The sequence below is a fragment of the Tenrec ecaudatus genome, chromosome 7 (genome assembly GCF_050624435.1).
Source record: "Tenrec ecaudatus isolate mTenEca1 chromosome 7, mTenEca1.hap1, whole genome shotgun sequence".
Taxonomy (NCBI): domain Eukaryota; kingdom Metazoa; phylum Chordata; class Mammalia; order Afrosoricida; family Tenrecidae; genus Tenrec; species Tenrec ecaudatus.
Window position 1 is genome coordinate 47,651,100 of NC_134536.1, and position 26,062 is coordinate 47,677,161.

A 26,062-nucleotide genomic window follows, 5' to 3' on the forward strand; every position below is an offset into this window, starting at 1 on the left:
GAGAATTCAGCAGTTCAGGGCACTCACCCATACACCATAAAGAGTCACAGTCCTGAAAACCCACAAAGGCAGTTCCACCGGCTCCCCAGGCTGCTATGGGTCCCAAGCAATTCAATGGTAGTGAGCATGTTTTCTTCAACTTGTTGGTAGAAATGAAAGAGATTGGCCTGACTTATCCAGGTGGCCTCAATATAATCACTTGAGTTTTAGATAAAGATCAGAGTAGCATAAGGGAAATCAGAAATATTTGAAGCTTGAGCGGGGTTTGTACCTTGTTGTTGGCTTGATCAAAATCGCTAATTTATTAAGTCCCCCCCCCCCAAGATTGCACTGTGCTGGGCACCCCGATGATACATAAATAATACGTTTCCTCAAGTTTCTCTCAGTTTCATAGGCGAAAGAGGAACAGCTGGGGAGTTTTTGTACGTTCTCATCATGGTGATCCAATGTACAACAGAACACAGGATAGCCCGGCCCTGCACCACAACGACCATCTCTCATAAGTCGGTGAAGTGCCGGCTGTCACTCTTATATTGGGCTGGGTTTGCTAGAGAAGCCAAGCCAGTGACACTTACATTTGTATGTAAAGAAAATGGCCCTCACAAGCGCAGAGCAGGCAACCTGGTAAAGCTCAAGTTTGTGGGGCAGATATCTGGAACCCGTACCCACATGGTTATGAGGCGGAGAATCCAGGAAGCCAGAAAATGAACCTGGGGGCAGCAGGGCGAGGTAAAACGGTGAATGCTGGGAGGTATCAGTAGGCCAGATGCTGTGGCAGGCTGCTAATAGGTACCAGGATCAGCAGGCAGTACTGTGGGCAGCAAGTCCACACCCGGCGAGACCAGAAGTCCACACCCGGAAAGACCAGACGGGGGTGCAGGTCAGCCGGAAGGAGAGGAAGGAAGGAACACATTTCCCGTGTCTCCTGTGGACAGCAAGTAGGATGCCGCCATGAACAGGAAGGTGTCTTGCTACACAGCAAGTTGACCCAAAACCTCACCATCACAACTTTGTAGAGCAACACAGTAGCACCCCGGGCCTCGACGCCCATCTGTTCTAGATGCAATGTAGTCGAGTTCCCAATCAATTTTTCCCATAAGATATAACTGAACACGGATTCATCCGTTTCCCACCACCAAGTTTTTACCGGAACCGTGCCTTTTTAAACAAAACACTACACAGAAATTTCAGAGTAACTATGTTCAGAGTTAAATAATATTTAAATAAGAAACACAACATTAAAAATGTTCTTAACAACGACAGTATGGCCCATACCTTGAGATGGATGAGGATCTGGATCTGTGGACACGGATGCAGAGAGGAAGGATGGAGAGAGAGTCCTTGTTTGGAAGGGGAATCCCCTTCCATCAAATCAACTGGTAGCTGCTTTTCAGGAGTTTTTCCCCTTCTTTGCCTTTTTTCACTAGGACCTGGCTGCCTTTCTCTTGAACAAAGAATCAAACCAAAAAACTTGCTTAACGTGGTCTGTTGTTGGCGGTTCCTTTACTGTTTTCTAAAAGGGTTTACTAAATTATCATCAACCAAATCAATAAGACAGTTAACCAGTTTCTTATCATGATGATTCTTTTAAAAAATCTAGTTCTTAGAACCCATGATTTTTCAATCTAACAACGGTATAAAAAGCCACAAAACAAAGAATATTGTAGCAAAACACTTGGGACACAGCTGCAAAATGTTTAAACAGCCCATTAACAACGTCTACTAGCGCTGAGAGACCTCAACAAGAGCTGCCTTCGTCTTCAAAAACCAGGCGTGTCGGGTGGGATGCCGATGCTTTGAGGTCCGATGCAAATTCTTCTTGACGTCCGATTATGTCGACTGTTGCTGCAGCCGAGTGTCAGGGTTCTACGGCTCTTTGTTGCAATCCATGTCTTTTCAAAGGAGATCTTCAGGCTTTCTTTCTTAGTCCATCTTAATGTAAACAGTCCATGGTACCTCCACTGTGGGTGAACGTGATGCTCTCTGAAGAACCAGTGGCCTTTCTTCCAGTATCATAGTTATAGATAAATCCCCACAAATCAAGATATGAGGCAGAATAAACTGTGTGCATCAGTAAATGTTTAAGCTCTGGAAATTTAGAGGAAAGAATGGGTGATTCCCATGGCAGAGATATTTGCTACGTGTGACTTGAAGAAGAAGAGATGATATATCTGGAAAATGTATCAGCTATTCAATAAACAAGAAGTAGTTTATTAGAGAAAGAGGTGTTTAGAAAGACATTATGAGAGTAGAGATAGGGCTAGGTCAGATATGTCAGGGTTTTGGATGTTATGCTAAATTTCTTTAGTTAGGTATATTCTCTCGCTGATATTTCATGTCAGCAATTAACTCTGATTCCAGGTAATAATAGGCTTTATAGAAGAGTTTGTTAGATGAACATAGAGTCTTTGAGTCTGGTATGCTGGGGCCTCTATAGTATAACTTCATTTCCAGGCATATTAATAATAATCTTTTTGGACAGGGATTATGTAATGATGTTGCTTGATTTAAAAACATCTACAGAGAGCTGGTGGTTTAGATCACAGGAATGGATAAGTTTGCTTTAAGGAATAAGGGAAAAAACAGGAAAAGAGATTGAGAAATGGTTTAGAAGACACAGAAAACCCCTCTTAAGTGATAAAGGTTATATAAGCTCTTATGATATTAGAAGTTTATGGAGAAAATTGGTGAGGTTTGTATGAGAGTTTTGTGGTTAAAAAAATTCAGTTAACAATGGGTAAAATATCACCTTTCTTGAAAATTCTCATTCCATTTTAGCTTTGAAAAGTGAATAAACAAAGTAAAGAATCTGAATTATCATTCTCAAATTTATTAGCTCATAGAGATAGCCCCCTCTCCCAAACACATTATCAACAATATTGGAAAGTTTCTGAAAAATAGTAATTGGGGAGAAGTTGGTCTACTCACCTAAATGCAGTGTCAAAAAGGATTTTGATTTTGTGAGCTAATCTGTGTTTGGCATTCCCAATCCCGTTCTTCTTGATAATTCACAATGTCACTGACTTAGTCTCAAATGGTCATTTATTGTGTCACAGTCAAGAGACTTGATTATAATATTAAATCAAGTGATTCCACATGGATAACAACAACAAAAGCTTAAAACAAACAAGCAAACAAACCAACAACTCACTGTACTGATGAGTGCCATGGGTAATTCCAACATCACTGTAGATTTACTAATGAATCTTGCTCATTGCCATCCATACAGTCAATTTTGACTACTGGATACACTACAGGACAGAGGCAAACTGCCCCTTTTAGGTTTCCAAGACTGTAACTCTTTACGGGAGTAGAAAGCCTCATCTTTATCCTGAAGACAGTTGGTGGTTTTGAACTGCTGACTTTGCAGTTTGCAGCCAAACACTTAACCATTGTGCCACCAGTGCATAAACATATTCTAATTCATAGTCCCTTTTTGTATTGAGATAAACAGGAGGCAATATCTTAATTTCTTCTCTCTTCCAGCCAAATAACTAGAGACTGATTGTTTCTCAGTTATTCACTAATTTTATTATTTTCTATATGTTAATTATCACCATGCCAGTAATTTTACATTTGTATCTCTAAAAGTTATGTTAAAATACTTTGTTGGCATTATATTTCTTGGATAACCCTTGAGATTTTTTAGATCCTTCAAAATGAGATTGATTTGGAATCTTTGATATGGTCCTGATTTTTCACCGAATATACCTGTATATATATCTCCTGATAATTCTGATCCTTGACATTTTAAGTTGCTGACAACCTAAAATATAATGTCTTCATGTACAAATTAAGAAAGAGCCCCAGGTTTTAAGTGAGCTATGTATTTGTAAGAAGCAGACAACACTGTATAAACGATGAGATTTAGATATTATAAGTAAATTAATTAATTTAAAAAGGGAAAATTAGAAATGAATCATTAAGCATTTATGTCAAGGACAGTATATTTCTGTTGTTCTCTATTGTTTCTTTTATCCACAAATATTTTCAATGACTGAGAAAAGAGGAAATGTTACGCTGTTAAATAAACAAAAGAACTTAAACTTTTCTTTATCTATGTACAGAAGAGAAGAAAGCTAAAACTAAGGGAAAAGCTGAAGAAAAGGCAAAAAAGGAAACGAAAGGTGGGAAGCAGGAGAAAGTGAAGCAAACGAGTATCAAAGTAAAAGAAGTCCCGAAAGCATCAGCGCAACCCAAAGACAAAGAGAAGGCGGGCAAGGAGACAGCAGCGGCGCCCAAGCACGCGCAGACAGGTAAACGCTCAGAGGAGGCTGCAGCCGATGCGGTGAAGTAAAAAGACCGAAACCAAAGACCCAAACCAGGCTTCACACAGGCTTAACTAACTTACCGAAAGAAATATACCTGGATGGAAACATAATAAATTTGGAATTAGACTTTATTAATAGAAAGACGGATATTTGTTCATGTACCTGAAATGAATTTGGAAGCACTTTTAATAAAGAGTTGCGTTAGCATTTCAAATTATTTCAAGGTTGAGGTAATAATAGAAGTCTTGAGATATGAAATTTCAAAGAAGAAGTGCAGTAAAAATTGTGCTATCCTCTTTTGGCGAACAGCAGCCCAGGAAAATAACAATTTCCCAAGAGATTTTTAAGTTGTGTGTTCAGGTTAAAGGCATTAAATATGAGAGCAACCGTCCCTCCGTCCCTGTGCAAGAGCACACCGTGTAGAAACGACAAGGAGCGTTAATTAACAGTCGAGACGTTACAGATAAAAGAACTCTTATGGCTCCTTGTCAACCCTCCTGGACAAATGTGGTGGGTTTGGAAATCTCAGTATCTTACATATTACAGCTTCTTTGAGCAGAGTGAAGGTACAACTGTGTTTCTGCTTCACAGAAATATAGTTCCTCAATTGTAAATAAGTTTCTTTCCTAAATCTGTCTTTACATTGAATTTGTACTTAATTTGGAATAAAGTTTACATTCCACATCAGCAAGTCAAATATTTGTCTTAGGTATAGAAAAAATTTTAAAGCATCTCAGTGTCATTGAGTCAATTCTGACTTATACTGGACCAATAGGGCAGAGTAGACCTGCCCGTTGTGTTTTTGTGGCTGTCATTGTTTACAGGAATAAAAAGCCTCATCTTTCTGTGGAGCAGCTGGTGATTTTGAACTGCTGACCTTGAAGATAACAGCCCAACACATTACAACTGCACCACCAAGGTTCCAATATAGTATATAGGTTAATTTTTTAATAAAAAGAAAACATTACGAAACACTTTCAGATATAGTAATACGTCTTTTAAATATATTATTATTGTTGTAATCTTTTGATGTATGCTCCCAAACTAGTGTCCAAGTGCTATTGCAAACTATTGCATGTACCTCACATCTTTAGTTTTTGGATTGATAGGGGTTGTTGGAAAGAACTGATTGTACATAAATCAAGTATTCATAACCTGAGACTAACTACCTGGATAGAATTTAAATGGAGATAGCAGATAAACGGAAGATGCTTGATGGGAAGTCACTAGGTGAACGTGTGGTGGTAGGGTTTCCAGAGAGCACCCAAGGGCTTTACTGTCGTGTATCTTGGCTCCGGTTGAACATTTCCTTCTCGTAGGTCCAGTGCAGTTCCAGGCTGACACAAAATCTTGAGAATCCCATTTGGAAATCTGTGCTCTAAACCATAGGGACTATTCCTTCATTAAAGTATCTTAGGGTGTTGTGCAATAAATTTTCCTTTGATGTGACTGCAGTTTTAATCATTTCATGAAGGCTAACATTTTTTAAATTGGATTTTATGCAATTTTAGTTAAAGAAAAATTTAAACTCTTAGTGAAGATCATTTGCACAATTAACTTAAAACATGTTTTTCTTTTATAATGTACAAAGTATTAGCTTACCACTGAGTCATATCTTGTCTTTGAAATGCTCCATTTTTCTCAAACTTATAAGGAATAATTTAACTTATACTACAAAAACTACATATTTTTAAAAGAAAGTGGAAAAATAGAAAGAAAATTAAGAATTTTTAGTGGTCCAAAACTTCTTTATTTAGGAAAATTTTATTTATCTCAATTTTTTTCTGATTGCTTCCTTGTTTTATGTATGAGTAGAATTTTACTTTTGTAATCTTCAAAGCCTTTCTTCATTATTCAAGATGATTATAGTACCTTGAAAAATTTAAAATATTAATTATTACCTCTCTTAAAACTTTACAATATATGAAATAGTTCAGTAGAAGAATGATGCAATAAAGATACAATTTTAATGGAAAATCTTACTATGGTAGAAAACCAACAGAAAGTTTAATTTTTTAATTCACCAATATACTTATTTAAAATTGTGTAAAAAATAAAATAACTTTCATTTTGAAAAAGAATCACATGAAAACAGTTGAAACAGACCAATATATTTTTATTTTTAGTATGCAAATATAGTATATAAAAATGTATGCCAGTTATATAAAGGGATATCAAAATACGTGTGTGGAAACTAAGAACATGTCCATTTTTGGATATTCATTTTAGTATTGAGGATTTTTCTTTTTGGTCATATTTTATTGATGAAGACAAATCTCCAGAATGCTTTCAAATCATATTTACTTTCCAGGTCACATATATTGTGCCTGACTACCATCAGGAAAAAAAACCCAACATTCAAGATAGTACTATATTATCATTTCAGTTTCAATCTACTGTTTTAACTTCTGCATAAAGAGCTCTTTCTGTAATAAAGAGACATTCAATATAAATGAATGTAAAAAAGAGTACAAATGTGATTTTATCAGTTAAACAAATGAAATTTATCCCTACTGAGAATTCGTGTTGTAATACCTGTTGTCAAGTGCCTTCCAGTTATTTCCAATGCATGGTGAAGCCATATGATAGAATATAATTACCCCATACGTTCTTCTTGCTTATTTTTGTTTTTGGCTCTATGAGAAAGGTCAGCAGTTCAAACCCGCTGCTCCTTGAAAGAAAGATAAGGATTTCTACTCCTGTAGAGATTTACAGTCTCACAAACCCACAAAGGCAGTTGTACTCTATCCTGTAGGGTTGCTATGAGTCAGAATAGATTGGGTAGCAGGGAGTTTGTTTATTCTTTGTTTGTTTTCTTCTTTAAGAAATCAGGTAACTATTCCTCATGGATGTAGAATGTGTTACAACTGCCAGACTTGTAGTGAGCAACAACACCCTCACTGATGGGCCACCATGTTTCCTGTATTGAGGGTGTTGGTGCTGGTGCTGCTCTTGTGGGCCTTTGAGTCACTCTGACTCCAGGAGGTCATCCAGGACCCAGGAGAAGTGCGCCACGATCTGTATGGGGCCCACACCAACTCCTTCTCCCGCCCAGCCTTCTGCGCTTGACTTGCTGTCTTTTCTGTTACAGCAGATGATTTAGCGATTGCTCCACCAGGCATCCTTTACTGAGAATAGTTTCCATGAATGAAATAAACCTATCATTAAGTAAATACTGAAAAGTTAACCTCTGGTCCACAAGTGAATGTGTCTGTTTTCTAAAGTAGTTAAATTTTAATAGTGCTATTTTTATTAATAATTAAGTCATATTTTGATTTTAATCAGGCAAAAATAAAAGGAATACTGCTTTTTAAATGATTGTTTTTTAAAAGTGTGCACACACACAGGTCTGTTGCAGATAACCATGTTCACTTGGAAGCAGGTATTTCCAATGGTGGACATACACTGACAGGCAATTATGTCAACTACATGGACTTCATGCAAATGTAGGTACTCCTATTATCCATATCAATGGTATATTCTGCTGAACTTATTGAGAATAAAACTCATATGCATGTATGTGCCTACACACACATGCTTAATATAATCTAGGTTTGGTGGGCCCACTTCAATATGCTTTGTAGCAGAAGCTATAAAGGGGCGTCAACATCAGGCAATACTCCTTCATTTTCTGGTGATCTGTGGCACATCCGTGGGAGGTCAAAACATTTCCAAGCTACCACACACTTTCTCTGTCCTTTCTTTTTCATTATCGTTAAAATTTAATATTGTTAAAATGTAATATTCTTTAGAACTACTTCGGTAGTGACAGCCAAAATAGTACAGCCAGTTGGACTCTGACATGGAGCACCTGATCATATACTTCTGTCTCATTTATTTTTTGCCTCCCCAACCCGCTTTTTTGTTTACCCATTTCTGTTGACATTCTGTGCTTAGAGTTCATTTTCTTCCCACTGCCACCCACAGGGAACACTGGCAAGGTGGTAGCTGAAGGACAGCTATCACTGCCATCAGGGGAACAAGACAGGACGACATGCATAGATAGGGTTTGCTATTCCAAGAAGAATACTCATTTGAGGAAAAAATAAAACTAAGAAGTTATCACCTAATAGGAATTTACTTTATGTAAATCACTATCACATGACATATATGTATATATAAGTTACTATCATATATACTTACATAAATTACTATAATTATATCTATAAATTACTATAATTATATCTATACTATGTATAGATAATATATATATGTGTGTGTGTGTATACATACAGAGCAAGATTCCTTAACTGAGATTTCAGTTGAATGGATTTTGGCAGAATTTAATATTTAATGAAAATTTAGGTTCGGTGAAATATTTTTAACTCAGAGGAGAAAGATCAAAGCAACTTCCTGGAATCACTTCTGAGTAATCACTCCCACATGCTCCTATCCTAACCGATTGTTACATCTGTGCCCTTAGACAATAGACCAGTCAAGCTCGCGCTGATCTGATAAAGCCGAACTTAGCAGTTAATTTAGCGTGTTAGCAGGTGGTGGCGTGAGTCTGTCCTCTTGAGGATTCTATTCTAGTTGAAGTGCATTTCTCTGTAAAGGTGACCTGGCAGTCTGCAGTGGTGCTGGCCCTCCTGTTGCCCTTTTCAGAGAATATCCCCTGGTCCCATTTAGACCATTAACAGAAAGATTTATTTTAATATTTGGTAAGATATTCCAAGTTGGAAATAATTTCTTCATATAGAGATTTAATTTCCTTGTCACAAGTTGAAGAAAGCTCAAAAATAATTGCTTTAATGTGATGCATTCTACAACACATGTGAAAAAGTTTTAGATTCTTAAAAACAACCATGTAATATTATACTGGATTGGTCTGTTCCAATTCTCAATATTCTTTTTGACGATGGAATGCCAACTGTAGCTCTATATTTATGTCATTTTCCCCCATGTATTCATTTAAGTGCAAATTACTCCTTCACAGAAAGTATTGTAGAAACCAAAATAGAATTGTGCCATTTTGCTTATTTGCTTTGTTAAGCCAGTTCTCTCTAGATAAGTGAAAGGTGTTGGTGACATTTTCTCATTGCTCTTTTTCTTTCTACTCTGTCAGATCAGTATGCATTCTGTCGATATATGATTGACATGTTTGTCCATGGGGATGTGAAACCAGGTATTCCAAAACAATGTGTGTGCTTGCCTGTTTTAATAGTCTTTGCTTCTAGGATTGCTAGCCTTCTTATGTGCTGAACTCTGTTTTGTGTCTGGAATATAGCATAATGCATGTGTAGACAAAATAAATCCATAATGCCATGCTACTAATAATGCTATGAAGATTTCCCTTTTACTCTCCATTCCGGCATGGCCTATTGCAAATGAAGTCAGCTGATGCTACAGAGGAGCTAATATCTTCCTATTCAAAATGTGCTAATATCTTTGATAATCTCTTGGAATGAAGCAATGAGTCATCTGATTTTATATCTGGTAAGCTAGAAGAAAAAACTATGATAATTAAAGTATCTTTCTTTTTCCAAAGCGTAACATCAATATTAAAGTCCTTCTTATTTCAAATATTTAATCTTTAGTTTTCCTAAAATCTTGATGTTTTCTCACTTGCATGGGGTTAGTTTAGTTCCTTCAAAGAATTACTATTGAAGGAGAGAGTCTACCTTGGAGTAAACAGACAACAAAACGGGAATGGATGTTATCTAGCATCTCCCACGCCTTTAATTATGGCCAGGAGTGTTACAAAGCCATATTATTTTAATTAAGAATAGTAGCTTGATTGCCTGGACTATGCCTTTCAGGTCAAAAAACTCACAGCACTATATTCCAGTTTGAAGAAACATTTCTAATACGCTATTGTTATGAGAGGAGTTAATTTCCATTAGAATAATTAAAATGGAATGTTTAAAGCAGATGGCATTTATGTTCTCAATTATTTTATCAATGTCTTTCTAGAATGTATAATTGTAAATTTATGCATATATTGCATAACACATCTAAGACAAGTATATCATACTTTTCAATATTAAGTAATTAGAAAACCATGAACTCTTTGGTTGGGTGAAAATTTAATGCCATAGCCTATTCCAATTGTCTTTTTTTTCTTCCTTTTTTTGAGTTGGAAATTAAAATAAAATAACTGAAACAGAATTGTCATGACTTATTGGGTGAAATTAATATTAGCATTTGGAAATTTTATCACAGCAAAATAAGTAGATGCATTAGGAAGGTAATGTGTAATTGTGAACTGAGAGAGCCTCGACTTTACTCATTTTCAGATTCAGCCCTGAGAGCCTAATCTTTCCTTCTATATTTTAAATGGCGCTCACAAAATAGTCCTGCAATGCAATTGTCAAGGCAGTTTGTGGATGCAACAAGCATTAGTTTTGCTATTTAATTAATTTGCTTTATCACTCTTTACCTGGGTGAACATTCAATATGAATAGAGATACTCAACTCTGACAATCTGAGTCTGTACAGATCAATCCCATTTTAGAAAAGCATTTAGCGTGAGTTTTCTGAAGAATAGTAGTTTTATAAAACCGCACCATTTGCAGAGCCCCGGCAGTGCTATGATTTCGGCATTGGGTTACTAACCTGAAGGCCATCAGTTTAAACTCAGTAGGGTTGCTATGAGTCTGAGCTGATTTGGTGGCTGTGGGTAGGTTTATATTATACATATATAGAGAATATATCGAGATATATGTAAATATATAAAACATACCAAGATATATGTATGTAGGGATAAAAAATACAAACACAGACATACTCTGGCTTTTATGGGCTCAAGTGACAGATTTATGTGATGACTTGCTATCACTGGTGAGCATGAATTAATATCTACCCTGAATTATGTTGTCCCCAGATTATGAATGTCTGACATACATATAGCAAATACTTCTTTTTTTATGTTATTTTGAATAGTTTGAACGCTTTACATTTCCCTCACTTTGAAATGAATGAGTCAAACTTTGAAACCAAACCCATTTCTATGAAGTGGATTCTGACTCATACAACCCTCTATTGTACAGTACAGTATAGCGTCTATATGGTTTCCTAGATTATCTTTATGGAGGAGCAGGCAGCCTCTTCTTTCTCCCATGAGGTGGCCAGTGGATTTGAATCATCTACCTTGATGTTTTCAGGCAGCGCTTAGCTAGAAGTACCATCAGGGCTCCTTCTTCAAGGACTGGGCAGAAGCAGCACCATACACACCTGTGGTGACTTCCCTATCGATTTGACTTAAAGGCACACTTAAGACTGTCTCATTGTTAAACCACAAAATTGCCAGTATTTTCTTTATATTCCATTAGTTTCTAAGTGTCATCATCTAAGAAAAACAATGTGTTCTGTACAACTGAAGTGATTCATGGTAGCTGATAGTTAATGAGAAAATGTGATTTCTAATAAAGTTGGAAGACAAAGGTAAGGAGTCATTGTGCAAGTCATTGAGAGCTGTTACCAGTTAGCAGTTACAATACTTAAGCATTCACGTATAATGATTAAACCCCAGATAAAGGTCAGGAGGAACAACAGGAAAGAATCTCTGCATGAGAGAAGATTTTCCTAAGGGCCATGTAGGAAGTGGATATCTGATTGTATATGTAAATATACTCATTTTAAACTGATCGTAACTAATATTCTAATTCCTGAAAATATTTCTTAATTCTTCTGGATTACTTTTTAAAAATCATTTTATTGGGGGCTCATACAACTCTTATCACAATCCATATATCCATCCATTGTGTCAAGCACATTTGTACATTTGTTGCCATCATCATTCTCAAAACATTTGCTTTCTACTTGAGCCCTTAGTATCAGCTTATTTTTCCCATCCCTCTCCATACCCCTCCCTCATGAACCCTTGATCATTTATAAATTATTATTATTATGTCATATCTTACACGGTCCAAAGTCTCCCTTCACCCATTTTTCTGTTGTCTGTCCCCCAAGGAGGAGGTTATAAGCAGATCCTTGTAATCAGTTCCCCTTTTCTACCTGACCTTCGCTCCGTCTTCCCTGTATTGTCACTCTCAGCATTGGTCCTGATGGATCATCTGTCCTGGATTCCCTGTGCTTCCAGTTCCAATCTGTACCAGTGTACATCCTCTGGTCTAGCCGGATTTGTACGGTAGAATGGGGATCATGATAGTGGGTGAGGGGAGAAAGACAGGGAGGAAGCATTTAAGAAATAGAGGGAAATTGTATGTTTCTTCATCGCTAAACTGCATCCTGACTGGCTCATCTCCTCCCTGTAACCCTTCTGTAAGGGACTGTCCAGTTGCCTACACATGGGCTTTGGGTCCCAGTATGCACTCCCCCTCATTCATGAGGATATGATTTTTTTGGTCTTTGATGCCTGTTATTTGATCCCTTCGACACCTCGTGATCACACAGGCTGGTGTGTTTCGTTCTTGTGAGCTTTGTTGCTTCTCAGCTAGATGGACTCTTGTTTACCCAGACACTATATCTTTTTATACCTGGGCACCATCAGCTTTCTTCACCACATTTGCTTATGCACACATTTGTCTTCAGCGATCATGTTGGGAAAGTGATCATCATGGAATGCCAATTTAATAGAACAACGTGTTCTTGAATTGAGGAAGTACTTGAGTGAAGGCCCAATGTCCATTTGCTACCTTAATACTAAACCTGTAAATATATGCACATAGATCTATTTCCCCATCCTCATATATAAATATATTTACATATGTACATGCCTGTGTTTAGACCTCTTTAAATGCCCTTTTCTTCCTAGTTCTTTCCTCTTACTTTCCTCTTGTCTCACTATCATGTTCAGTCTTCATTTGGGTTTCAGCAATTCCTCTCAGTTGCATTGCCCTTGATCAAGCCTTACCAGGCCTCCTACACCCTCCTCACCACTGATTTTGGATCACTTGTTGTTCCCTTTCCCCTGGGTTTGTTAACACAACTTCCTTTCCCCAGTTCCCCCTCTCCCATGTCCCCCGTCAGTTGGTCCTGTTGTTGTTTTCTCTTCCAGATTGTTTATCCTGCCTATCTTATCTAGATAGACCTGCAGAGATAATAATACGATGAAAACAAGACAGAGCAAAACTGTACTGACATTCTAATAACTCTTTATGTATTTTACCTATTTCCATTTGGAAATGTCATTGCTTTAATGTATAATAAACTTTAAAATATATATATTTAGATCAATATTTCTTTCCCTGAGGGTAGAAAGAACAAAGAGGGGGAGAGGGAGTTTTTATGGGATACCTGTTGTTTCCTATAAGACAGTAAATGAAGTTTCATAAATGTACAGAGAGAGAACTCAGTAACATTTACTGGTGAGGAAATCCACATGGCAGCATGAGAAAGCACTAAATAGGGTTTACATTTCTTAACCTAGAGAGAAGCCGATTAAACCTGGGCATATTAATTTAGAGAAAAGCACACGTAATAAGATTGCAACACTGACTGACAATTGGAGAATAAAATAATTTCTGCAAAGTTTATTGCTCTGCATGTATCCACTATTTATAAAACATTTGTGCTTCCATCTGCTACTGTTTGGGATTAGTGGAACACCTGTTATTGTTTAGCTAAGAGTTCATTATTAATTATTGGTAATGAGTTTTTAAAGCTATAATTTGATTTTTCCCTCTGGAATTCAGTATTTGTTTTCCAGACTATTGTCACACCCTTAAAAATACCCCCTTAGGAGTTCAAATTTGAAAATCTGATCGATAAAATGTGCAAACCGCAGGACATCTGCCCGACATTTTGTGTTTTAACACAGCAAATGCATTTCCAGGACCTCTTTTAAACATACTGAGCCGAGATTTGGTGTGTATACCTGGATTGGATTGAATTACTCGAATTCTCTGTAAGGAATCTGCTCTGGCTGTGTTGTCAATGACAATCTGCACCTCAATCACAGGGTCCATTTCAGGAAGCCAGTGTGAGATAAAGAGCAAGTTTTCTTTCTTTCTTCTTTGTATTTAAGTAAAATTCTTGTGTTGACTGAGATGATATTAAATTGAAATTTTAATGTAATACTATAGATTGAGTGTATGCAGTGGTGGCATTCAAATAATTTAACAATGTTTGGTGCCCGGAATAGCTGTTTTAAGTATTAAAAGTTGATATACCAAAAGAGAGTTTATTATTTCATAAAGTTAATACTTAAATAAAAAGAACAAAAGGGTTGCCCAAACTAGATTGTATTATAAGAAGTTTTAAAATAGTAACAAAAATACTAAACGCTTTACAAAAAGACAATTAAGCTATTATTTAAGAATATTTCTATATTCTTAGCTTTTATCTGAGCAACATTGGCAACTTGATTTTTCCCATTAGCGTCTTTTGGCTGCAGGTCGGGCCCCGTTCCGCTCCGGGTAGGCCCATTGGACAAAAGTCATGGTGGCAGCTGTACTCGGAACTGCTTGGCGACTTCTCTGAACACATCCCGGTCACCTTTGAAAACCCCTTTTGGCTTCTGCTGATCTCACAGCGGTTGTTCTGACAGTATTTTTAGCTCTTTGAACACTTTCCAGATGGCATAATTCACTCACCGTGTCTCGTGGACTTCTGGGACATAACACAAAGCCGAAACGAATGACAGTGTGTCCCCTCTGGTTGTCGGGCACTTTTTAGGTTTGTTTACTGGCGTATCAAATGCAAGGGAATAAAAGTGTAGTATTTCAATGAAAGTAGAACGAGTTTTATGAAACGAACAAATACAAACATGAAATCGTTTCCCTGAGTTTTTATAGTTATAGGTGGAATGAACATGACTGTGGACACTTAAAATATGCTGTCGCACACATGAATGTTAAAAAACAGTATGGAATGCAAATTTTCAATTTCCACGTTGGGAGGTTGCCCGGTCACCTACCTTGGAGAAAATGCTGACCACATGTTCCGTTTAACCATCTGTTTGCTGACCTCAACCAACAGTTCGGTCTGGGTTCTGTGGAACGGTGTGAACCGGCGGAATCACCCCACTGAGTGTCTGTAATCTGATTGACCCTGGGGCCGCAACTATCGGCGTAGATGAGCATCTGTATCACACACTTTTAAAGTTCCTACAGACACCGACGATCTCCTTCACCAAACACTACCCTGTGTCCTTCACTGGCCCACCATTAGATCCCTGGGTGCTGTCCAGTGTCAATATTATTGAATGTGTTGCAATAGTCCCCAGCCACCTACATTAGGTGAGTAAAAGGGAGAGGGGGGCATTAAAGAGAAACAGCAAAGTACAGAAAATAGGGGGATGGGGGGAAGAGAGAAGGGAGGAGAGGGAGGAGATAGGAACTTAAGAGTCTATATCTCTAAGAGGCTATCTTGAAAGCTGGAGGCTGACAGCTCACGCTTTCTCCATAGGTGAACCTTATCTAGCTCCCATTGTAGGATCAGAGAATTATTACTACTGCTAAAGGCAGATATGAGCTTCAACATTGAGATTCAATTGTAGGTTTTTTAAATTTCCTTTTTATTTCTAAAAATAATAACAATACAGATATCCAAAATATATTGATTTAACTTTATTTAACCATATCAACCTTCTAGCCACTCCAATTTCTTTTTAATCTTTTTGGGATCGTGATATTTTTCCTTAAGAGACATCTTTTCAGATGGCTTCATTTACTTAAGCCCATTGTAGGGAAACACTATGCTTCTGCTAGGGGTTTCCCTCCTTCTCTTCTTCAGCTTCCCCCTAAGCCGGAATGAACTCCTGGGATTTGTGGGGCAGCATTAGCAGGGTCAAGGAACAGGCACATTCATGTAAGAAAGGGGTAGCATGGCTCACAAAGCTCTTTATGTGTATTATGGGTAAACAAATGCAGTAGAAGCACTGGAGCTGGGTGTGCTCTTGCTTAGTCGTTTCAACACGCCCCGCCCACCCCACCCCCAAGCTTTCTATCTTTGCAGTGATTTTGATTAAAGTACAATCAATATAAGTGAGAGTTTATCCCTTAAAAGTCATTGCACCATTGAAAATCAGCAGTGTGAATTTTATGTGAGTCAAGAATTTATGACAAGGTAATTTATCCTATTTTCTGTGTCATTTATTCTCTTAAAATTGAGGGTACTCACCTATCAAAATCTTCTCTGACTGTACTATGGGATCCTCTGCAGTCTGTATTCCAATTCTGTGGCTTGTAGCCTCCAGGCATCAGTTAGTGCTCTCATTTGTTAAAGATCTTTTTCTTGAACTCTAGTGGTACTTCACTATATTTTTGGTTAGGTCCTGCTGAGAAGATGTCAACAGTAATTGCATTATGATAACTGTTACTTCATGGTTTAATCTAATGTATGTCAGTAGTCATTTGGTTGTATTAGAGAAGACTATGTGAAATTCAACCTTGCTTTACTTTTCTCTGGAAAATACTTCCCCAAGGAGGACTTAGATCCATAAAAACATATTCATTGTCAATCCAAATGTCAAATTTATGTTCATAAAACAGAAGTTTTTATTTTTGGTATTAATGAATAATTATTTATGGAATGTCATTAGGGGCTGATAATGTAGAAAATGGTAAGATAAAGTATAAATAACTATATAACTAAAGATAACTTGATAATCATTCCAATAGAGGTTCAAAAAATGTCCATACTAACCTCAGCATGCCAGGAAAAATAAGTTTATCTCCACTTAAAAGCTGCACCCTTCAAATGTTCTTTTAAAAAATCATGTTACATATCACTTACAGAATAAGAGGATGATGCAGTTAGAATAAGAATTTAGATATAGCAAAGCACAATTTTTACTTTATGTATCCTCTAGTGTTGAAAGTGTATACATAAATGCAGGTTGAGAAAACTGGTCAGAAAAGAATTCATCAGCTATCCTACCTATACCAAACGGAAACTATAAGCAGTTAACTTTGACAAGCAGGATATGAAGCTAGAGAAATATTATTGGAAACATTGTACAAAAATTTTGGATGAATAAAGTGGAAAGATAAGTGTGTAAAAGTCCCAGGAATATAAATCCAGCCTGATCTAGGAAGACGGATAGAGATAATGTGGTTTTAGAAATATCTCAGAAGTAAAAATTGTGAGATACAGGGAACAAAAGGGAGGAAGTGGACAATAATTAAGAAGTCATTGACCTAAAACAAGAACAATGCCCTCAATGGAGAATAAAGGCAAGAGAGGATTTCCTTCACAGCACTTTTATCATAAGTTGAAACTATTTATTTTACTTAGTTTACTTCTTCATTGTCTTTCCTCCTACGGTAGAGAGAGTATGAGTTCCTTACAGTCTGTAGACTCATCACACAGAGTGGGATCTAGCACATCATAAACAATAGATACATATTAAAAATTAATCATCTAGTAAAGATTTACTATGTGTCTATTATACACCTGGAATTAAAAAATGTAGTGTGCATGCAGCTTACTTTACAAAGTAAGTAGATAAATAAATAAACAATATTTATTTTAAGTTTTATGTAGTATATAATATATATTAGATGCTAATTATTTTATGGAAAGAAAAAAAATGCTGAGCGAAATTTGGGAAGGCCGGTTGCTTTTGTGTTTCTTTTAAAATCACTTGATCAGACAGAGATTGAAAAGTGTGACGAAGGTTGGGGGTTAGTCCTCATTCAGAACCATGCACCCAATTCTGACTCATCAAGAACCAATAGCAGTGGCAGAATTCAAATAATCTAATAACGAGGTCACTGCCCTAACAGCCTTCTTAAGTACTAAAACACAGTATACTACTGAAAGGTTGCTTATTATTTCATACAATTAATACTTAAATAATAAACATTTAAAAGTAAATAAAATTAGATTGTGCTATAAGAAAGTTTAAAATGTTAATGAAATAGATCAAACGATACTATAAAACTGGTATTTAAAATATTTCCTTATTTTCTATTGCCATCCTCACTTGTAAATACATATTCTCTGCTTTCATCATGATAAACTGGGTGATATCCTTAATCACCTCTACACTGTAGGAATAGGATCCCGTTCCTTTAAAGGTAGACCAATTAGGAAATAGCCAGCGTGTTGGTTATATTAGAAACAAGCATCTTCTCTTCTCTGAATATGCTATGTTCACATTTGAAAAATCCCTTTCTACTTCTGTTGAACTTAAAGCAATTGTTCTAACACAATTCACCCGTAGTATCGTCTGGGACATAACACAAAGCTGAAGTAAATGACAGTGTGTCACCCCCTGGTTGGTAGGCACGTTGTCTCCTTACATTGAATGTTTGTTTACTGAAGTAACAAATGCAAGGGAATAAAAAATGTAGTGTTTCAACAAAAGTGCAATGAAGAAATAATTATTACAAGCATAGTTCCATCTAATTTTTATAGCTATGGACAGAATGAACTTTTCTGTGGGTGCTTAGAATATGTTGTTGCACAGAGGAACCTTAAAAAATAAGAAGTGTGTTAGTCTGGGTAGACTAGAGAAACAAATTCATAAACTCTCATATGCATACAAGGGAGAGGTTTATACACAAGAGGCATTGAGCATTGAGAAAACAGCCCAACCTAGTCCAGTTCAAGGCCATAAGTCTGATTTTAGCCCATATGTCCAATACCAAACTATAAAGTCCTCTTCAGACTCAGGAAACACATGCAATGAAGCCAAATGCAGGACGATCACAAGCCAGTGGGTAAAAAGTCTTTGGGTCCCGTGGCGTTGTAAGCATCTCAGCGCTGGCAGGGGTCTCCCTGTGGCTTCTCCAGCTTCCGAGTTCTGGTTGTGTCCATGTGGCTTGTCTTCTGCAATGTCTCCCAGGGAGTAGCAGAGGGAGAGGGGCATCTTCTGCCTCCAAGGAGGAAGTCCCAGATTTCCCAGAATTCTCAGGAGAAGGCCATGCCCACAGAAGTCTCATTGGCGATCTCCAGATTGACAGCCTAGACTCCACCCTTAATCTTAATCCTTAAATTGACACCAGATTAGGTGACTACCACAGTAAGGAATGTAACCTTGTAATTCACACATTGGGCAGTTGGCCAGCCATCCAACGTAGAGTCTTGATCACAAGAGCCATTTCCACAACTCAACAAAAAAGTAGCTATTGGTTCTATGGAATGGGCACAAACTGGCTGAATCCCACCACTGACCAGTAGGTTTCTGTTCTACCCATAGGTAGAACTGTTCTGTAGGTTTTTGAGACAGTTATTTTTTTTAAAATCATTTTATTGGGGGGCGTGTACAACTCTTACAGCCATTCATTGTGTCAAGCACATTTGTACATTAGGTGCCATCCTCATTCTCAAAACATTTGCTTTCTGCTTGAGCCCTTGGTATCAGCTCCTCATTTTTTCCCCTTCCCTCCCCGCTCCCCCTCCCTCATGAACGCTTGATAATTTATAAATTATTATTTTGTCATCTTACCTACTCCCTTCACCCACTTTTCTGTTGTCCATCCCCCAGGGAGGAGGTTATACGTAGATCCTTTCCACCCTCCCCTCCCTCCCACCCTCCTGGTATCACCCCTCTCACCACTGGTCCTGAAGGGATCATCCGCCCTGGATCCCCTGTGTTTCCAGTTCCTATCTGTACCAGTGTACATCCTCTGGTCTAGCCAGGTTTGTAAGGTAGAATTGGGATCACTTAAAAGCCGGGGGTGGGGGGTGGGGAGAGAGGGTGGAGGAGAGGAAGCATTAAAGAACTAGAGGAAAGTTGTATGTGTCATCGTTGCTACCCTGCGCTCGGATTGGATCACACATTTTTATGGCTGTAGAGAGCCTGCTCTTTCTTCTGCGAAGAGGGGCTTAGTCACGCGGTTATCAAAAGGAAGAGGTTTGCAGGACAACGGAACAGCCAGTACAAAAACCGTACCCCATGTCTGAAGGGTCAGAAAATCAGTGAATATAAGATGAAAAGAGGGAAAGAGAGCAACATAAAGGGGGGCAGAAATTAAATGGAGGACCAGGTCATCTGGCCGTTTGAAATTACACTTTAGCTTTCTTGTAATTGGAATGTGGAGTCACAAAGAAGCAGGAGACGTTTTAAGGGTCTGTTCCGGTTGCTGTGTGGAGACTAGACTGTTGAGGAAGCACAGCCACAGGGCAGCCAGTACAAGATTTCTGTAGAGCTCCATGCTGACCGCGATGGTGGCCTGCAGAACAGTAGCAGCTATTGAGCTGGTGAGAGGATCTCAGAGCCTGGATGTAAGAGATTAATGAAGAGTTAATAAAGATTTATAAAGAGTTGGAAGAGTGAATAATGGTAAACCATAAATCTTATGCACAGGATCAAACTTAGCATTATCTATTGAAGGATACTGAGAACTTATTAAGATATATATAGCAATGTATAAATCTATTGGGAAATCTATAGCTAAATGCATCCCCGGGACTGGAGAAGAATCAACCTGGGATATCCGGCTGACACAAGCTTACACGACGGAAGCGACGTGCACTGAAAGCACTCACTGATAAGGATCCACGACGACCGTCTTCAGTGCGGGTTCTAGCTTAGTATAAACCAACAAAAAGAGAGAAAAAGATAACTCATTGTCACTAAATCTATTCTGAGTCATAGCGATCCCACAGGTCAGCAAATAACTGCCCTTGTGGGTTTCCAGGAATGTAACTCTTTACCACAGTAGAAAGCATTGCCTTTGTCCCGTGGAGTAGCTGGTGGTTTCAAACAGCTGACCTTGTGGCTAGCAGCCCAACGAGTAACCACTGAGCACACTCAATGTAAAAAAACGTAAAAATCCCCATAACTGGACCAACAATCTCATGATAACGGAAAATATTGAAATCGTCAATGATTTCATTTTACTTGGAAGCCCCATCAGTGCTTATTGAAGCAACAGTCTAGAAATCAAATGACCTGTTTGATTGATTGCGCAGAGCAAGATCTATGAAAATTGTTGACGAGCAAAGACATCACAGTGAGGACGAAGGCGCACTTGACTCGAAGCCATGATCTTGCCCGTCATCTCGATGCATGTCAAAGGTGGACGAGGAAGAAAGACTGGAGATGGCTTTATGTTTTCGGTTGTGAGTGAAGCCGAGCAGTGCCTTGTCCTGCCAGAGAACACAGCCGTCTGCGCTGCAAGGGAAGTCAGGACGCTCCTTCCCAGTGAGGATCGGAGACGTGCACTCGCCAACTCTGGATCTCTCAGCAGAATGACCAGTCTTGGGGGAGAACAGCGTGCTGGGTAAGGGGGAGAAACCCCCCTCATGAGATTGACTGACACCCTGGCTGCAACAATGGGCTCAAATTGAACGGTGTGTGAGGACGGCACAGAAGTGGGCTTGATTTTGTTGTTCTACGGAGGGTCAGCTTCGTGTGAGAACCGATTGCCAGTGTCTTAGAGCAACGTCAGTGAAACGCAGCCGCCATCCTCTGGAACTGCGAGCGGCGAGGAAAGTGCTAGAATGGAGGCTGTTTATAATCTAACACGGGGCCATACCGTCTTCCCCTTTGTTTGAAATTCCACGTTATTTTGAGTTGTTTTCTTTTCCTTCCTCAGAAACAACCGCACAATCACTGTCACACAAACGCTGCTCAGCAACATGGTCAGGAGGACACTTCCAAGAACTTGACCTCACAGGTTCAGACTTGAACCTTTCTATTTGTTCAAAATATGATTTTCGCTAAGGTCATCAAGCTGTCGAGGGGGCCCTGGTGGTGCAGTCATTAAGCGCTGGGGTGCCATCCCTGTGGTTGGCCGTGTGCAGCCGCCAGCAGCTCCACGAGAGAAAGACTGGGCTTTCGCCTCCTGTAAAGTCGCCGGCTTGGAACCTCACAGGAGGAGGTTGTGAGTCAGCATTGACTTGAGGGCAGCGAATTAATCAACCTTTTTAGGTTTCCATTTCCTGTTCTGTAAAACGGGGCAGGTAATGGAAATGTCGCAAGGGACAGATAAATGATCGGTGAGCACGCAAGAGTGCCTGGCTCTCTTGTGTGTTGGCTTTTCTTTGCTAATGCAATCCAGATCTAAGGGTTGATGCCAGGAGAATTTTCACTTTGAAATAAAAATCTTTTTTTTTTTCAGAAGGGTCTTAATAAATAACCCACCAGACCAATTTTGTTGCAATCTAGTCCGATATCCCCTCGAAGCCTATATTCTATCAATATTATGTGGGTAATAAAATCATCTAAATTACAGTATTCTACTGACGATCATGTACAAAGGGAGCCTCCCGTGCGTGCGTGCAGGGAGCTTTGCTGCAGGTCCTTCCGTGCGCACGACCGATGGGGCAGCGACCTCCTGCGGCCCAGGGCAAAAGCTGGCTGTCCCTGCAGCTAGCTGCTTGGCACACAGTATTTTCAGACAACTTGGTTATGGTTATTCTTACAAATGTGGCAGAAATAGGAAATGATTCCTCCCCACAGTTAAACTTGTGGCTTCCATTTTAAGAAACATATGTAGTTAGACCTATGGCAGAGGACAAGAATAAAGCATTGTATTCCATTCATGCTGTGATTCAGCTCAATGACAACGGATTTTTAAAAATTCCTTTTACAAATTTAAAATCTGATTCTGTGTGGCAGAATGTCCCAGAGAGTGTTCACAGCATGAACTTTTGTAACTGGGGTCAGAGAAAGAGCACAGTCAAGGTATGCCTTCTTATAGTTGACTCTAAATATCACTTAAATGATAACTTCTATAAAATAATAAATTTATTGAATAGTTCTACAAAAGAAGATGTACATTTTCACACATAGGGAATAAGCTCAATCTCTAAATTGAAAGAAAATTCTCAACAGGCCTATCATAAACAAGACTATTCATCCCACTCATAGTGTTCCTCAATACTGCTCATCGGTGGTCAGGAAAAGAGAGAGACCAAGAGGATCTGTGACGTTAAAGTAGGAAGTTTATTTTGTTTGTTTTGTTTTTAGTTTTATAAATATTTTACTGTTTTTGAAGTGAAAGATTACGTAGCAAATTGGGTCCTCTTTTAGTAATTTTTGTGTATGCCTTATTCTGCGACATTGGTTACATTTTCCACAGTGGGTCAATATTCTCATTATTTCCATTCTTTGTGTGCTGTTTTTATTAATCTACCTGCCCTGGCGCTCCTTGGCTTCTACTCCTTGGGAAGCATGAGTAATGTAATTCTTTTTCTTATTAAAATAAGTATTTATTTGTGTTCAATGATTTAAAATATTACTGTTTCTAATTCCACCCATTTCACTTCCTTCTCTTTTGTTCTGGAGAGATGCCTTTGAGTCTTGTAGCTTTTGCTTTTTTTTCCTCCTTGCACTTAAATGTTATTTCCAAATAATTTAAGTTCATTTATGTATTTTACATTGTCCGTATTTTGTCCCATCCTTTCAAAGGCAGTTTTATTGGCACATAGTTTATGCGCCATCTATTTCAATGGCTAAAACTACATTAAGAGGAGCTGTACAAGCATCATCGCAATCAATTTTGGAAGTTTTTGGTCATTGAAGTACCTGGGTTATTAGCTCCTTCTTAACTCACAACCTTCTCTGGCATAACCTTAAGGATTTATTCCCTTAGTTACTCTTTCTCGAGAGTAGACTTCATACAAAGAAACTAATTATGAGAAGTTTTGATGTACAGCTGAGAAAAGAGCATGGGGGCCACATCTGACCTCCGCTGTGGCCACACAAAGAAGTTGAGTGCCACCTGCGTGTCTGCTGAAGCGGGAGTCCCACGAAGCAGGCTTCCAACCTCCAGGTCAGACAAGCTTCCAACCTCGAGGGTCTTTGACTTTATTCCGCCCACAAACCGTCCTTTTATGACTTTCTCCTCCCCTGATGCCTATAATCTGTTGCAGGGGCCCCATAAAACTAACGGATAATACTCATGATTATGTGGTTTATTAGGGAAGTTCACAGATCACCACAAGCCAGAATCAGAAAGCAATGAAGATAAAGTCCATACATCGCAGCACCTCTTGGAACCATCCCTACAAGCATGTCTTTTTCTGGTCCTCCATCATCTATGGGCCTCGGGCTGTGGGCCATATCCCCCTTGACCCCGCCAGGTCAAGCTATGTTATAAAGTTCCTTTAGTGCTGAGAGATGTCCAGCGGGAATAGAACACTGCAAACCAGCCTCCTGCCTGCAGACACTCAGCCTCTGCTCTCTCTTGTGGTCTTGGTGCTATCTATTGTCTGGCTGCCTCTCTCATTCAGGCAGGGATCTTGCAGGTGTTTCACTGGCTACTCTTCTTTCTTGACCGTCACAATGTTCTCCATTTCTGCTTCTGAGAAGGCTCACTGTTCTAGCCACCAGGAGGGCAAGACTGATCATTCCCTGAGTGGAGAGTCCGCGATACCTTAGTGTCATGCAGGATGCCTTATTTACTAAGACTATGGCTAGAAGAACCCCACCAAGCAATTTCACAGCATAACAACACTTCTATCAAGAGTGAAATATTTAGAAGGCCTATTTTGCTCATTCGCTCTTGGTCAATTACGTATCTCTTTCAGTCTCAGAAACCTTCAGGGACAGTTCTACCTTGTCACTTGAGTCAAGGCATACAGGGTCCCTATGAGGGGCATTCGCTGGACAGCCGTGAGATGTATATGTTGTCTCTGAGTTGCACACTCTTGTAGGTCAAGAATGGAACGGAGCCACCCATTTCTCAGACTCCAATAAAGTCTAGAGAATGAACATGCTTTTGTTCATATACTGCAAACTAAAGAGTGAAAACCTAGATTTTACCTGTAATCTGAGAATGAAAATCACTTGCTATGCAGCTTTTACAAAATAAGCTGCAGAAGAATGTCAGAGACAGTCAATAAAAGAGAGCATGATGGGAGTCATGATGTAGGAATCATGAAGTAGGATAGAATCAGATAAAATTACTAGTGTTAAATCTGAAGTAATTTGATAACAGGAGATCCAAGTGGTTATAGGCAATTTACATAACCTCTCTAAGTCTTTGACCCACAGAATAAGTGGGATACCCATACACTGCCAATTAATTAATTTATAAGGTTATTGCAAGAATGTAATCTCTCTCTCTCTCTCTCTCTCTCTCACACACACACACACACACACACACACGTATAACACCACCACTGATATTTACAGTACTACTCAATAGCCAAAAACTAAACTCTGCCTTCAGAGAGATTATAACTCATAGTGATTTTATACAGGATTTCCAAGACTGTACGTTTTTATAGGAATAGACAACCTCATCTTTCTTCTGTGAAGGTTGTAGGAGGTTTGAACCACTGGCAGTGCAGTTAGCAGTCTGATCGCAGGCCCACGGCGCCACCAGGACAAGCTTTATTTAAATGTGTTATGGTGAGAATGATAGCTCCCAGATACAGCAAATGATTTCTACCCATCACTTCACTTCTTATATAATTTGTATTTAGTTATCATGATCAATCCTTCCCTAGCACATTTTTTCTGTCACCTTGTACATGTCTTTAGCAAACACTAGACTTTAAATTCTTACCACTTCATACCTTCCCAGAGACACAATGTTTGCTGCGTTGAATTATTTATCTTAATAAGGGGGGAAAGTGATGATCATCCAAGAGCTGTTTCCTTTATTTATTCCTAGAAATAATCTTGTTATTTAAAAAAGATGACAGGTTTCTAAGCATTGAAAATAGGCCCTGTGTACAGATTTCTTAAAGGAGCTATTTGTAGTATCTCTAGAGACGGAGACGCAGAATTAACCAAGGCTGGTGTGAGGTGTGCATCAGCAAACTGCAGGCAGCATACAGAATTAGGCAGAAGTGAGAAGCCAAAAGGGGAAAGCTTACAGTCATTATGGGAACACGTAGTTCCTGCACTTGGCCTACCCCTCCACAAGAGTTGCTTTCTCATTATTTGAAGTCTGTGGAAGCTGTTCCAGATAAATAGATCAGATTGTCATATCTGTCGAAATGAATCCATTGAGCATCCCAGTCACTATTAATAGCTTGCA

At 38.7% G+C, this 26,062-nt stretch overlaps 1 protein-coding gene across 1 annotated transcript in view; it reads left to right on the forward strand.

The window, feature by feature from the left end:
• The window catches only part of TRDN (triadin), a 179,541-nt gene that overhangs the window by 146,524 nt on the left and 6,955 nt on the right, over positions 1–26,062 (forward strand). The window contains exons 8-9 of the mRNA XM_075553734.1: positions 4,068–4,256; positions 9,337–9,396. Of these exons, the coding sequence (XP_075409849.1) occupies positions 4,068–4,256; positions 9,337–9,396 (249 nt within the window). The remainder of the gene's footprint in view (positions 1–4,067; positions 4,257–9,336; positions 9,397–26,062) is intronic.